The sequence below is a fragment of the Macrobrachium nipponense genome, chromosome 43 (assembly GCF_015104395.2).
Source record: "Macrobrachium nipponense isolate FS-2020 chromosome 43, ASM1510439v2, whole genome shotgun sequence".
Classification (NCBI taxonomy): domain Eukaryota; kingdom Metazoa; phylum Arthropoda; class Malacostraca; order Decapoda; family Palaemonidae; genus Macrobrachium; species Macrobrachium nipponense.
This window is the reverse complement of record NC_061104.1, coordinates 36,784,642-36,801,498: the sequence shown is the minus strand read 5'-3', so window position 1 is coordinate 36,801,498 and position 16,857 is coordinate 36,784,642. Positions and strand designations below refer to the sequence as shown.

The following is a 16,857-nucleotide window of genomic DNA, read 5'->3' as shown; positions in this document are numbered from 1 at the left end:
ATATAGCTTTGTAATTTTCTGAAGTCCGACAGAATTTCAAAAAAACTTCTGGCACACAGTGGTCGGCCAGGTGGTTAGTACCCATTCCCGCCACTGGGAGGACGGGTATCAGGGATCAGGAACCATTCCCATTTTTTCTATTCATAAAATTCTGGCAACACAGTGGTCGACAAAGGTGGTTTTTAGGTACCCATTACCCCCCGCCACTGGGATGGCGGGTAATCAGGAACCATTTTTTTTCCCATTTTGCTTATTCATAATTTTTTTTTTTTTATTTTTTTTTCACTGTCCCCTGAGGGGAGGTGGGTGGGTACTTGATTATATAACATCTCCTGCCAGTTAAGTTATGAAGCAAACTTATTGTATCATAAACAAGTTAAATTCATTTTGTTCATGAAACTTACCTGTCAGATATATATATAGCTGAATCCCCCACTGTTGGAGGTGGGTAAAGGGAACAAAGAATAGAAGGATTTTTTGAAACAAATGCATGCAGATGATTTACATCTTGGTTCCAACCTGTTACGCATAGCTGACTTCGTGATTACTGTCACCCAAGTCTGCTTCTGCCTTTACTAGAGTTGCCAGCCGAGGTAGAGGGACCTATAAAGCTGGTGCACCTCCAGATGATCTGTTCAACGGAAGGGCGTGACAACAATGTGGGGACTAGGACCAATATTGACCATACCATGAGGGCTAAGAAGTAAAATAAATATAATATTATAATATATATATATTATATATTATATATATATATATAATCACCAACCTGACCAACCTAGCCAAAGTTAAGGTGTTTTAACTAAGGCTTAAGAGTTAAGAAGTCGCCATTGGCTACGACTCAATAACTAAATTAAGAGCGCTTCCTAACCATTTTCTACAGGATAGGATGAGTGGTACTTCTTGCCCCCAAGATTGTGTCTGCAGACACGTATGGCCTAGCGAGCGCAGCAGATCTCATATGCCGTTCTTCACATCCCGCAGGAAGTTGTGAAAGCGAACACAAGAGTTGCTTCGCTAAAAACTAAAAAACGTGGTACTCAGTATGTTACTGAGTTGCCATGCTCTGTTGAAATGCTCCAATGCCGCGCCCTCACCTCGTGAGCATTCAGATCAAAAAGATTTCAAATCTCTGTGCAAACCCACAAGAAGGAGCCTTTTTGAAAGAACTCCTTCAACACTAAAAGCCAGGGTGTTCTTTTGAATATGGGCAAGTCGTCTGGTCTTTTTCGGAACACTGCAGATTGTCCGAAGGACTTCGACTTTCTTTAGTTTATGTAGATAAAAGTTGAGAAGACACAGGGCACAGGGACTCTCTCTGGCTCTTGCCCCCAATAAACTTTTGTTTTTTTTGCCATCCCCTGATTCCCAAGCTCCTGGCCCAAGGTACTAGACGGGTTTCCATTCTTAGGCCACAACGGAAGGTTTTAGCGAACACACCGCATTGTGTTCCTAAAGCCAAAACTTCTGACGATGGCGTAAAACCTCACTAACCCTCTTTGTCGTATCTAGAGTGGTTAGAAAATAGGCCTTTTCTGGTCACGTGGCAATAAGTTTAACCAAAAAAGGAGAGGTTCGAAAAAGCTTTGACATCAAAGAACTTCAGAACTATGGCTAAGTTCCATATAGAAAGCTTCGATCTGACATGGCCACAGTCAGTCCGTCTGTACTAAAGTCAGGGGTGACGACCAGTTGCCTGGGCGATTCAAGCCAAGCAAACCTTGTGGGGTGTATCAACGCACCCAACGTCATTAGCGAATCAACTCCGGAGCAACTCCTGACTCGAGCTTCTGGTGCAAGGAAAAAGGAGGGAGAGCGAGGAGCAAAAAGGCGAATTCAGTCCCGAAGGACGAATGCCTGACCAGTCCAACCCTGGTTCTCATGTAAAACGATTCATCGGGGGTGTAAATAAACGCAACCGACTTCGTCAACAAGAACCTCAGGGCTACTATATGTCGCCTGATCTCGCCACGAGTTGTCTGACTCCAAGAAAACAGGTGAGACAAAAAGTAGATGGTGAGCGAGTTTCGAGATTCCACAGAACTCAAGATCGTGAAGGGCTTTGTTGTTTGACAGAAGCAAAAATCTCTGAGCCCAAAGGCCATCACAAACATATTTGCGTAATCTTTAATAGTTGTGACTGCCAGCTTATCCCATTCCCCTCAAAACAAAGGAAAAGGGAAATACAGTAATCTTATGCTGTCAACATCTCGATAGTCTAAACGTGATCAGATCAGAGCGGAGAGGTTATAGGTACCTTTCGTGTTAGAGTAGACCGACTCTCTCGGAAAAGGTCCTTGAAAGTGAACTAGGAAGGACGTGAACTCTGTGAATCTAGGATCTTGGAAGGCCAACATGGGGCGATCAGCGTCATTGTCGCTCCCTGTGACGTCATAAATAATCTTATTACATTTCTGAGCGTTGAAAAAAGGGGGAAAAGAGACTAAAACATCCATCCCCGTTCAATATCATAGGATGGCGTTTTAATGTACCCGCTCCCGGATTCGAGAATAGGAGCAGAGAAGAAGAAGCCTCTTCGTCCCCCCCTCAATATAGCATTAAAGATGAATGAAAAAGGACGTCCTAAAGTCTCCACAAACCCCTTCTTCGACATACTTCTAAAGAAAGATTACCACTCGGAAGTCAGTTAGTTGCTGCCGTCGATCGAGACGATTCGTAACGGACTTTTGCAATCCTGTAACGAAACCTCTAGAGGATCGTACATTCTACGTCTGTTCTTATAATAGGCTCTTTCTCGTACGTAAAAAACCCGAACAGGGAACCGAGAGAAGATACTTCCTAAGATATGAGAGAGCTGTGGAAGATCAGAGTTTGATATGGACCACTGGTTCCAAAAAAACTCGTTTTTTTTTTCGAGGACGGTGGAGGGACGAACCCGAAATGCTTCCCACTTCTTTTTCAGATTATGATCCAGGACATCTTTTGAAAAACCCTCCCCCTCCAGATGTCCGGGCACCTTCTTCTATCAACCTCAAGTGAATACTTGACGCACTGAGAGATGTTAAGGAATCATTCCTAGATCTCGAATAAAAACTTTCAATTTCCCGGTAGGAAAAACATGTAGAGGTCTGAATTGCAGTCTATTCAGGGAAACACTTCTTTAGGAAGAAAAATGGTCCCCAGCAAGCTCATCCATTCCCTCACACAGTATGTTTACTTCCCTAATAAGGCTGCGCTTTACCTAAGCAGGAGAGCATATAATAGTGCAATGTTGCGGTAGACTCGTAGTCCTATACCGTGCGGTAACGAGCACCGAAAGGAGTAAGAGATATCTCTGTTGAACATAGTAAGGCAAAACGAATGCAATGTTTATTCATTCATGTAAGAAATCCCCTCAATCTTAGGCTAAAGTCCGTGATTGTAGGGCAGAGATACAGTTAGTCAGTCAATCCCGCAGGAGAGACGTAACCGCCAGCACAGAGATACGGTTAGTCAGTCAATCCCGCAGGAGAGAGAGACGTAACCTACCGAGCATGACAGCGCACGAGCTGGTACTGGCTCGGTTGGACTGGAGGACAGTCACAGCAGCAGCTTACGATCTTCGTCTCTTAACTTTATGCCTGGGTTGCCAGCTACCCTATTCTACGAAGAAATAGGTCCGTTATTTTTTAGCAGAAAGAGACTCTCAAGCTGGTATATTTAAGCGAAACAGAAAAACGCTAAATATATAGATGCGTTTGTGTCGTCATAACACTACATACAACGTAAAGTATAAAATCGGAAACTCCTGAAAGGCTGCAGGGAGTAACGATTAAATGTCCTTAAAATAATAGACAATAGACCTCTCGGTTGCCATCCGAAGATGGTAACTACAGCAAAGCGTATATGACTTGAACCAACCAGTAGTAAAATAACGCAAGGGCAAAATATGATATATTACAATAAAGTTTGTTCATACTTACCTGGCAGACATATATAGCTGAATTGCGGGAAATACAGCTACATAACATATCTGACAGGCAAGTTTCATGAACAAAACTTAGAGAATCGAAGCAGACAGCTCAAGCTTCTTATGTTATTGGACATAAGCGTTCATTGACGTAGTCTACAAGTCTATTTCTTGTACGAATCTGCGAATGACGAATGAGAGCTCTTCCGAATCTTGTCAATAAGAGCTTATTCGCTTACGCAATATCAAGTTAATGAGATGTTTGTCAATGAGAACTAACCCATTTATGGGACAAAGAAATAATTTTTGTCAATGAGGGGATACCCACTTACTTGACAAAAACGATAGTAATATTGTCAATGGGGAAAGTTACTGAATTGACAAAACGTAATCCAGGAAGTTCGAGCATTTTATTTTTTCCGATTCCGTCTCAAACGAGGAAAGGGGCAAGAATCCTGTTAAGAGACTGGGCTCACGGCAGGTAGAAACGACGATGTTCAAATTCGGCAGCGTAGTCCCGACTAGAAACAAAACAAAATCTATCATCTGAAAAACCCTTTCAGATGGGCTAAAAAGCTTGCAAAATTTATCCTGGAAAGAGAAGAAAACTCTCCAACCAGCTTTCTCTCCCGTATCACAACTAATGCCTGCTAAAGCTTAAAATTATTGGCAGTATGGCAAAGGAAGTCCTGTCTTGCGCTTTCCTGAAGAGCGTCCTTTTGATGAGTGCCTTTTGCAAGAATCCTACTGAACGTTGCCGAGAGTCCTGACGTGCAGGACGTCGAGCTGTTTACATAAAACCCGTAAACTGCCTTATCCCAAAGTCTGACTGCGGTAGAGCAAACTAGATCTTCCCTTGAGCTTTCCTTAACTCCATCCACCTTTGCAAAAAGCAATAATATTGACAGAGACCTCTTGAATTCACGAAAACCCGAGGTCTTGCTGGGTTTCGATGACGAAGTTGTCTGTTCACTTAAGCTTCCTCCGAAGCACTGCTTACTTCACACTGGTGCGCGCTTGGCGTGCACCCGCGCGCGCCTGGCGTCCATCCGAGCGTTCCCGTCCCAAAGCCGAGCGTCAAAAGAAGCGTGCAGATAAGCGTCACGCTCCTGACAGGCATCAAAACAAGCGAGAGAAAACTGCCTTCAGGGAAGAGCGAGATACATCTCGGAGAGAAATCCGACTGCACGAAGCAGTCCCAGGAGAAGGGTTGATCGTGTGAGAATACGAGGGGCGAGGGAACGCCTTCTTATTCTCACAGTAACAAAGCTCGGACGTCCGCTCTCAAAAGCGTCCTGCTACTAAGACTTCTTTTTCATATTTCTCGGTGGAAAGACTACACGTGATCAGGCGACGTTCGCCTTCTTACTTCTCACTGAAAAAACACATAACGAGAGAGAGAGGACGTGAAGCGTCCTCTTCTATAAAGCTTCTATTTAGAGGGCGCGAGTCCTTCCGAAAGCTCCAACCCCTGCGCGGGGAGGACGCTTCGGAGGACGATAAGCAATCCTTCAGGATTCGTGCACGTGCACGCACTTTGCAGTCTGGGGAATTTTCATCAGAAACTGCCGAAGGCACGACAGATCGGTGGGGGTCCCTCGTAACCCTCCTTCAGCTATCGACATGCTCTCTCCCCGGGTCCTGGGAGTTAAGCAGAGGTCCAGCCTAGAGGCGAAATAAGGCCGATCTGACGCATCCTCCACTACACAAGGGGCATGTCACTGCACTTAGCCACTTCATTATTGCTCTCTAAAGCAAGCACTTTCGATTCTAAGTTACGAATCGAAAGAGTATTAGAGAAAGGGCAATAACCTCTACAGACACTGTTTTAGTGCCCGAAGGCAACAATTACCAGGGTTGGGAGTAACAATAACAGAAGTAGCACTCTTCACAACAATGAAGGAGAGGCGATCACCTCTCGCAGACATATTCATAACCCGTAGGCCATACTACAGGGTTAGGCAAAATAAAAGTCTATAGGAAAAAGGTTAGCAGGTCACTACCCCCCTGACTTTTGGTTTACGGAAATTAAATTGCATACATTACGAAAAATTCATACTCCTTACGGAATTAGACATGTTTACTGATTAATGCGTACATACGAATCATACGTCTTCCTTACGGAATTAGACAAAGTCTCACACTCCTTACATGACAAATCTCAACAAAGAAGCAAGACCCATACCCCTCGTGCATACCAAGTGCGGATCTACCGAAGCTTTCGGTAGCCACACCCTATCTTTGCAGACAACACCCTCTGAAACTAGCCTAACTAGATTCAGATATCTTATGCAAAATGAATCAAAATTCAAATCAATTTAAGATAGCGTATGCCTAGCCACAAATCCAAGTAAATAAATTAAAAGACAATTAGGATACTTAGCGGCAATGAAGTTTCCAAAATCCTAAGATGGAGGTACTGAAAACAGGTGTTTCCAGCACCGGCGACAGAAAAATTATGCATAGAAAATGGGAATGGTTCCTGATACCACCTGGCCGACCACTGCGTGTGCCGGAAGTTTTTGAAATTCTGTCGGACTTCAGAAAATACAGCTATATATATATCTATCTGACAGGTAAGTTTCATGAACAAATGTACTTTTTGTGATAAAACTATCAAAAAAAGCCAAGTATGAAAATTTTTAGAGGGTTTTCCTTGAGTTTTAACTAACAAAATAGGCTGTTTTTAGCATTTTTATAGGGGTTCCAAACATTTGCGAGTTTTAACTATTCACGGGGGGGTCTGGTACGCATCCCGCGAATACTGGGGGACCACTGTACTCTCTTTTTACAAAGACAATGTTAATAAATCATGATTATTATGAATTTCATATTCCTTTTTCGGTATTAATAAACCAAAACTATGTTATTTGCTCAAAGAATGTAGCCTGGGGCACTGCACGACGTGTGTGTCAGGCAAGACGGGGGCCCGCTCCTTACTACGCAGCCCTCCCTCTCTCTCTCTACACTAAATATGCTAATATCGCGGATATTATGATCTTCTGAACTCATATTAGAGCAAATTTTCTTCTTCTGTATGTTAGCAAGATGTTTTGCTTGTCTTTTCCTCTTTAGCATGATGAAATTCTTGCCAAAACAAAGATATCCAGACGTAAAATCAAGCGAATATCAGAGGTAAAACTCAAACGTGTACCCTCTATCATGTTTCTGATCGCACTGAAGGGTAGTAACTTGCTGGGAAGAGTGTCTTCCAACTCGGAATCTCTACAGATGCCATTGCTCACAATTTGTTTGACAATAATTATCACAATTTACAATGGCATAAGAAATATTGCATTTTCTTGCACGGATCAATGTTTTTGGCTTATTGAGTTGCGTTTACTAATTACCCTGTGACTATGAAAGTTAGAGGAATTTTGACAAAATATTTTGTATACACATTCTCCATTGCCATATGATGGTCCTTGAATTTTATCATGACTTTGCATTTTTCGCTCTATACCCCAATATAGTATAGGGGTATCAGCTGGACCCCTTAATTTGTCTAGATCACAATTCATTTGAAGAAATTAAGACCTCATTATGAAAATTAAAAGATGCAAAAAAGACTAGCTCACAAGAAAGCGAACAGCTGCTGAAGCCTTCCTGCCTCCTTCCCTGGAGAGACCCCGTGAGAGGCAGACATAAAAACTATGAGCTCTAGCGACAGCGTGTTATTTTGTTTCCAAATGAAGCAATTGTGAGTTAGTAGATGTTTCAGTAATTGATCTGTGTAAATCATAGTCATCATAAGAGCAATGTTTGAGTTATTGTTACCAGTGCTAATAATTTCAATTTGGGATAATGTTGGACGTTTTCTGTAACTTGATTCTGCACATTGTTATAGAAGGTTCTCCTGGCCACGCACGTGGCAATCTTGTACTATTATCATAAGGGCAATAAGGGCCCTCTTGTAAGTTTACATGTCATATTTGATTGTAGTCATGAGAGTAGGATACATTTAAAAATAAAATTGTAAAAACGCTGTTGCACCTAATTCAGTTGTCCTTGTGCACAGGCTGGGAGATACCCTTCAGCCATTAACATCTGGCCCTTACTAGTGCAAGTTGTCATTGAAGTATTCGCAACATTGTTGGCAAAAAACCTTTATAAATATGGTACTATTGTCATCGAAGTCCTTTGTTTTCCAATACTACATAAATATGGATAATAAATCACTAAGGAGAATGTGTAATAATTTTTTATGTGGTCATGATCCATGAATAACTAGTATTAAGAGTAAAAATTGTTTATTTTTGTAGTAATTAAATCTTTTTCTAATATGCTCTATCAATGTAATCTGTATAATGATGAAACTGTTTGAATAAGGACTAAGATCAAATTTGGTTTTATCATATGTCTGTTTTACCTGGTTTCTATGAACACTGTTTATTCCATTGAAATACAGGACAGTGCATACTACATACTTATAAAAAATTCAACAGCAATGGAACGAAAATCTATCATTCATCCAAATACTCATATAAGCAATGAAGTACAATGGTACAAATAAACAACATACTGTTTATAGCCTATAGTTAGCAAAAATTTCTGGGAATGCAGGGCATGGGATCTATGTATACATAATGCAGAGGAGGGGGCATAAGGCAAAAAAAGTTTAAGAACCACTGACCTAGACAGTTGCAAGTGTTTACAGCCTTGAGTTACAGAATGAGGAAAAAGAAAAAGTAACTTCGTGTGTCACTTCATACAATGCACTGTAAACATAACGACAAGCAAAATTCTTACCTTATTAATTTTATCATCGCACAACCTGCACTTGGCACGACCACTTTTAGCATACTCTACTGTGTAATCTCCAGCACCAGGAACACTTCCCTTTTTCTTTGAGCCTTTACTTCCCTTCCCAGATGGAGGAGGAGCACTGCCACCACTCTCTGTACAGGATGTGTGTACAAATATATATAAAAGGATAGTATAAACAAATCTTTTCCCTAAACATATGCAACCCATACTAACAACACTGGCTTTTATGCACAGAAGAAAAACAAATCACCTTAACGAAAAAAAAACATTTGATATGGTACTGCATTTGTCACAAGTAGGATGCAATTTTTCCAAATGAGGTCACCCAAATTCACAAGGGTACAACTTTATTAACTAAAAAACTCAACAATTTTGGTTATGAGTAAACAAACTTCTGTGATATTTGTGTAACATGTTACAATTTACGTATATAAGAAACCATGCAATAAAAACATATTACTACAGTACAGTAATACCCTGACCTTACGCGAAGTTAGGTTCCTGACGCCCTCACACAAGGGGAATTTTCTCATAAGTTGGTACGGTCTCTAAAAATGATAATAAATGCTTACGTCTAGAGTTTGAACCCTAAATGTGCCCCTATCAAGCTCCTAACTTTTAAGACTTAACTTTAAATGAAGTTAAAGTTACAGCAATTTCAATTAAAAGTTAGCTTAACCCTTTAACATCGATTGGACGTATTAAACGTCGACAAAAATTGTCTTGTTGGGTGCCGAAACCGACATATGGTACGTTGACGAAAAAGTTTTTTTTTTTAAATTCGCGGAAAAAATAGTTATAGGCCTACTAGGCGAAAACTTTGGAATCACGCGCCTTGGGGGATGCTGGGAGCTCATGGATCAAAAGCGTTGTTTGTTTACAATCGTTACCCAGGGCGCACAAGCGCGAATTTTCTTTTCTTCTCGCACTAAAAAGCATCAGCAACACATCTCAGAAAAAATTAATTTAGTCACTTTTGACATAATTTCTGCACCATTTTATATTAGCCCGTTACATTGGAGTATTATTATATGAAATGTGCGCAATTCATGTAGAATACAACAAAAAACTACTACTTATGGTTGTAGCTTTTATCAGTTTTGAAATATTTTCATATAAATAACGATAAAGTGCCCAAAATTTCAACCTTCGGTCAAATTTTTTTGACTCGACCGAAATGGTCAAAAAAACGCCAATTGTAAGCTAAAAACTCTTATATTCAGTAATATTCAATCCATTTACCTTCATTTTGCAACAAATTGGAAGTCTCTAGCACAATATTTCGATTTATGGTGAATTTATGAAAAAAAACTTTTTCCTTACGTCCGCGAGGTAACTCTTCCGAAAAAATCATAAATTTTTTTCGTGCGATTTTAGTAATGTTTTGCACCATTTTAAATTAGCCGTTACATAAAGTTTTATATATAAAAATGTGTGCAATTTCATGTAGAATACAACTAAAAACAACCATGGTTATAGCTTTTTATCAGTTTTGAAATATTTCATATAAATAACGATGTGCCAAAATATTAACCTTCGTCAACTTTGACTCGACCGAAATGGTCGAAAAACGCAATTGTAAGGTAAAACTCTTACATTCTGGTAATATTCAATCATTTACCTTCATTTTGCAACAATTGGAAGTCTCTAACACAATATTTCGATTTATGGTGAATTTACGAAAAAAAAAAATCTTTCCTTATGTCCACGTGTAACTCTTCCGAAAAAATCTGAAATTTTTTCATCCGATTGTCGTAATGTTGCACCATTTTAAATTAGCCGTTACATAAAGTTTTCTATATTAAAATGTGTTGCAATTTCATGTAGAATACAACAAAAAACAAACCAATGGTTGTAGCTTTTATCAGTTTTGAAATATTTTCATATAATAACGATACAAGTGCCAAAATTTCACCTTCGGTCAACTTTGACTCTACCGAAATGGTAAAAAAAACGCAATTGTAAAGCTAAAATTATTACATTCTAGTAGTATTCAATTACTATTTACCTTTATTTTGCAACAAATTGGAAGTCTCTAGCACAATATTTGATTTATGGTGAATTTATGAAATAAACTTTTTCCTTACGTCCGCGTGGTAACTCTTCCGAAAAAAATCAGAAATTTTTTCATCCGATTGCAGGGCATGTAGTACGGTACGGTTCGATTTGTTTTTTCATAATTCGTACCACACATTTTTACCGTACCATAATTCGTACAGTACCTCAAAATTCATACCGTACCGTACTAGTACGATATTTAATCGTACCGTAATTTCGTACTGTTTCGTACCTACTTTTTTTTTTACATTGCAGTTCATATAGACATAACATGGCACTTTTACTACTACTATTACTATTACCACTACTGCCACTTCAAGAAGATTGGTGTTATGTAATACATTAATGATATATACAATTTTATTTTGCTAAGGTTACAAAAGGAAAATGTTCAGTTATACAGTATTAGGCATTCATACAGTTTCATGTGTTGCAGCGTAATAGCATTACAGCGTCAACAATATCCTCTTTTAGACCTAATCTTAAAATCATTAAGAATATAGCGCAACCCAGAAGAATGTGCGCTCTACGCTCGCTTGAGTAAACAGGCAGCAGAAAAACAAACTTGCTACTTCAGCAAAGATTTTTTAGTGCACTTCTTGTTGATAATGCCACCACTGGAAAATACACTCATTGTTTACTGATACGTGAAGCTTTGGCAAACATTTTTGATATGCTCAGCCACTTCACTCTCTTTGCTTGCGGTATCAGTTGCTCTGCTTACACCACTGACTCGGAAGTAATTGCTCTACAATATCTACTGACCCAAGTGCTGAGTCACCTTCACCATCACTATCGCCGCTCGTGAATGAATCGTCTTTTGCCAGCATTGAAAACTGATGACATAGTACTAGTAGAAGAAATAGTTTTGATTTTTTTCCAGTCCAAGATGTATTTGACTAAGTTCCTTCTGTTCTTCGGTGAGGAGAACATTATATCTTCTGTCAAGATACACAGCAGATAGGAAAGCAGGGTTCCTAAGCAGAGAATCCTGCCGTTTTTCCATGGCTTTGAAGGAGAGTGTGCTGTGACTACAGTGCTTCTTTCCAAAACAACTTTGCACTTAACCCACTGAGCAAGGAATTCTCCAGCTGTGAGATTTTCATCTGTAGTGCACATGTAGCCTCACGGGGTGGTTTCAGAGCTTCTGTTATGTCACTTATTTTCTCCCCCCAATCTTCATCTAAAATAAGTAAGAATTCATTAGCTAGGCCAATTTGGGTTCAAGAATAACTTTTTTTCAAGGACACTCTCCAACATATCCATACGTTGAGCCCATCTTGTTTCACAGTCTAGTTTTTTTGGAAGGTGATATGGGAGCTTTTTGTTCTTGAAATATTAAGCGCATATTTTTGTGTGGGGTATGCGTCTTGTTGTTTTTTCACCACTTTCTGCCCAACCCTAAAATAGAATGAATGTTTTTTTTGTTTTTTACACTGTCTGTTTTCAGAACATCATGCACACAAGAGTTGGCATGGGTGTGTAAAGCGCACCTTACTGATGTAACACTTTTAGCTGCTAATTGAATGTCATTTACTAAGTCATCTAACTTATTTTTCAGCAGCTTCCAATATTTGTTCATCCATCGTTTTCTTCATTGTCACTCAAAATTTCTTCACTGATTTCTTCCTTCACCTGTGTATCACTCTGCATCAGTTTTCCTACTTTGATTACGTTTGATCCGTTATCTGTGGGTTAACGAGTTAAATTTGTTTTTCTTGTATTCCAATCTTATTTAAACAAGCTAGCAAAACTGATTTGATCTCTTCAGCTGTTGCCCTTTGTGTCCATTTCCTTTACGGAGGCTGTCACTACCTTCAAACTTTCCATTGATATTAGACTGCACGTTCACCCCAAAGGAAACGAAAAAATGACGCCCACGTCGGGTGCAGAGATCTAAAACTCCCCCCACTTCACACAAACCAAGCGCTTATCGAACTCAGTCCTCAAAACTCAAGTCTTTTTTTTCTCTGCAGCTTCAAGGAGTCAGAGACCGAACAGCTCTTTGACTTAATGACACGCCAAGCTTGTTTGCAATGGGACCCATAAGCTTTGACATGGGCTGTTTTCTCAAAAACAGATAAGGGCAATCCGTTGACAGTAACTGCTTCAACGACAAGTCCCTGCATCTCTTGCTTACTCATTGCGTATTCTAATCACTTCCGTTTTCTTTCTTTTTGCACACGAATCTTCGCTAATCGTACTGACAAAATAATTAGATATATTTCTCTCTCTCATTTTCCTAGACGCATTGTTTTTGGCATTGTCCAAGTTTTTTTGTTTCTATTCCTCCACATGTCGTCTTTTAAGGTGATCCACATAACGGCTTTGAGTGAAGTTCTGCGCCAGGATTCGGTGTGTATGAGTAACCACATCCAGACACAAGGCAACTTGCTGAATTTCTTCGTAACGGAGAAGAGCTCAACACCAACAAACTCTCGGTGCCGACCCATCGTGAGATTCTATAAGAGAACATCATTCGAGTCTTAACCTTATGTATGATCAAACTTCTCTACTGAGTAGCACAAAAGCAGAGTGGCAGCGGCAGTCTTGCGAGTTGCGGGCAGCAGTCAGCAGGCCTCAGTGTCCTCAACGGCGTTAGTGTCCTGAACCTGAGCAGCTGCAGTGTGGGGGGGCAGACCCAAAGTACTGACTGATGAATGATGATGAAGAGAGGGGTTAAAAAATGCGTTGTCACGTGTGTCAAGGCTGGGTCAGGTTGCCGGTGGTAACAATGGCTAGCTAGGCAGAGCAGAGGGTCCAAAAAAACGGTTGCGGTAAAAGGTATTACCAGTTACCAACTCATTTAAAAAAGGGAAAATGGACCTCGCTCCCTGAGTGATAAGCTGATAAGAAGGTGGGGTCCCTGCCCAGCCTTGCTGTGAGGCTGACGAGGCAAAAAACCCACTGGGATATGCTTTAATTAACACCCCAGTGAAGAAGACCTCTGCTAATCCTTTATGGTCACCACACCTGGTTGACGTTGGGCGGTGAGTCACCGCCCAAGTCACCCAGGTGTGTGACCCTGGGCTGGTTGGGCGGCGGCCGGCGGGGGCTTGGCTGCTTCAAGCCTGCTTGCGACACCTATCTGAAATTTGGTACGGAAATGGTACGATTAAGTACGAAAAAAAAAAATCGTACTTTTCGTACCGTAACCGAACTCGAAGGAAAATATCGTACCGTAATATCGAAACCGTACTTACATCCCCAAAAAAACCGTACCGTACCGTAATATCGTACCGTACCGTACCGTACTAAAACATGCCTGTCCGATTGTCGTAATGTTTGCACCATTTTAAATTAGCCATTACATAAATTGTTTTATACATATATATGGGGGGGGAAAAATGTGCGCAATTTCATGTACAATACAACAAAAAAAAAAAAAAAAACAACCGGTGGTTGTAGCTTTTATCAGTTTTGAAATATTTCATATAAAATAATATAAATACGATAAGTGCCAAAATTTCAACCTTCGGTCAACTTTGTTTGACTCGACCGAAATGGTAAAAAAAACGCAATTGTAAGCTAAAATGATATTGTTAAACTACAATAAAGTTTTGTACATACTTACCTGGCAGATATATACTTAGCTATAGTCTCCGACGTTCCGACAGAATTTTCAAATCTCGCGGCAAACACGCGACAGGTAGGTCAGGTGGGTCTACCTTACCCGCTGCTGGGTGGCGGGCGGGTATGAACCAATCATCTCTCCAGCCCAGATTTTTCTCTTTCACCTGTCTCTGAGGGGAGGCTGGGTGGGCCATTAGACGTAATATATCTGGCCAGGTAAGTATGTACAAAACTTTATTGTAGTTTAACAATATCATTTTTGTACATGAACTTCCCTGCCAGATATATACTTAGCTGATTGGCACCCTTGGTTTGGAGGTAAGAGACAGCTAAAGTAATAAGGAGGAAGATAAGAAACAACAATGATGTTGTAGGATATAAAATAACCTTGGTTTCTTACCTGTTCAGGCAGAAGACTTCATTGATATTATCTCTGAGTCTGCGTTGCTGGAGAGCTACAGCTAGGACGTGACCTGATGCTGAAAGACTCTCGGATCTACCACTGGGATATGTGATCCCTTGTGTGTAGAATCCAAGTCGGATCCTGTTAAAGGGAGTTTCGTCCCTATCTTAACAGTCCTAACCACTACTACTGCAAGGAGCCACACTCATCAGACCACCTAACCAAACTACTAAAGATTAGTATTACGACCTAAAGAGATGCCTTCATGCATCCTCTTTAAGGCAACCAACAACAACAATACAAGGGGGAAAAATTTATACTACTAAACAGGATGAGTTCCAGCTCCCTGCCCCAGCAACTGAATCCGCAGATACGTACGGGCCCAAGGCGAAGCATTTTTTTTTTTTCGTAAGTGATTCTCACATCACGTAAGTAGTGGTTAGCGAACACTGACTGACATCTCCAGAATGTTGTCTCCATCAGATTTCGCACGGACATATTTTCTTGTTGAAGCAAGAGAGAAGTTGCTATGGCTCTTACTTCGTGTGCTTTCACTTTAAGAAGCCTAAGATGTTCTTCTCTGCAGGATCCGTGTGCTTCTTGATGGAGGCTTCTCAAGAAGAAGGACAATGCGTTCTTCGACAATGGGACGAGTAGGCTTCTTTACTGAACACCACAGGACCTCTCTCGGTGGCTTTCAGTTGCTCTTTTCTTCTAAGGTAGTATTTCACCATTCTCACTGGGCAAAGAGTTCTCTCGGGTTCTTCTCCTACCAAAGAAGATAACCCACGAATCTCGAAGTTCTTGGGCCATGACTTGATGGGTTCTCATTCTTTGCAAGAAAAACCAGGAAGGAAAGAGCAAATGAGAGAGTCCTCCTTAAAAACCCACATTACCATCAATCGCCTGAAGCTCACTCACTCTTCTGGCGGAAGCTAGAGCCATCAAAAAACAGAGTCTCCTGGTAAGGTCTCTGAATGAGGCTGAATTAGGGGGTTCAAACCTAGAGGACCCAAGGAATTGAAGGACTACATCCAAATTCCAGCTAGGTGTCTTAGGATACTGCATTTTCGTTGTATTAAACGACCTAATAAGGTCCTGTAGGTCCTTATCTTCGATAAGTTGAGGCCCCTGTGCTGAAGACATTCGCCAACATACTACGATAGCCTTTAATCGTCGAAACGACTAAGCCACATTCTGGTCTTAAGAATAAAAAGAAGTCTGCAATTTGATTCACAGAGGTACTGGAAGAGGAAACGTTATTCCTCTTGCACCATCTTCTGAAGACATCCCACTTCGATTGGTACACTCGTAATGTGGAAGACCTTCTCGCTCTAGCGATTGCCTTAGCAGCTGGCTGACGAAAAGCCTTTCGCTCTGACCAGTTTCTGGGACAGTCTGAAGCCCAGTCAGACTGAGAGAGGGGAGGTTTTTGTGGTACCTGTCGAAGTGGGGCCTGTCTGAGTAGATCGCTCCTTAGAGGAAAGCGATCTTGGAAAAATCCACTAGCCATTCCAAGCCACCTCTGTGAACCAATCTTGTGCTGGCCAAAAGGAGCTATCAAAGTCATCCTCGCGGAATCTGACTCTGCGAACTTTTTTAAAGTCAACCCCAGAATTCTTGAAGGGGGGAAACGCGTATACATCGAGTCCTTTCCAATCGAGTAGGGAGGGCGTCTATCCCTATTGCTCCTGGATCCGAGATGGGAGAGCATACAGATCCAGTCATTTTGTTTCTTTGCAGTTGCAAACAGGTCTAAGAGAGGCCTGCCCACAACTTCCAAAGGCTCTGGCAAACATACTTGGTGCAGAGTCCACTCTGTGGGAAGGACCTGATCTTTCCTGCTGAGGAGATCTGCCCTACATTCCTTTCTCCCCTGTACGAATCTGTTGAGAAGTTTTATCCCCCTTTTCTTCTGTCCACAGAAGAAGATCTCTTGCTGTTTCGTACAGAGAGAAGGAATGCGTCCCCCCCTGTTTCCTGATGTATGCCAGAGCCGTGGTGTTGTCCGAGTTTATTTGCACAACTTGCTCCTGTCCACATCTGACTCGAACTCCTTCAGAGCAAGCCACACGGCTATAGTTCTTTCCTGTTGATGTGCCAGGAAGACTGGTCCCCCATCCAGGTTCCTGACACCTCCTTGGTT

General features: G+C 41.1%; 1 protein-coding gene across 1 annotated transcript in view; it reads right to left on the bottom strand.

Moving 5' to 3' along the window:
• The window catches only part of LOC135213654 (poly [ADP-ribose] polymerase 1-like), a 265,109-nt gene that overhangs the window by 159,711 nt on the left and 88,541 nt on the right, over nucleotides 1-16,857 (bottom strand). The window contains exon 3 of the mRNA XM_064247696.1: nucleotides 8,660-8,808. Within this exon, the coding sequence (XP_064103766.1) occupies nucleotides 8,660-8,808 (149 nt within the window). The remainder of the gene's footprint in view (nucleotides 1-8,659; nucleotides 8,809-16,857) is intronic.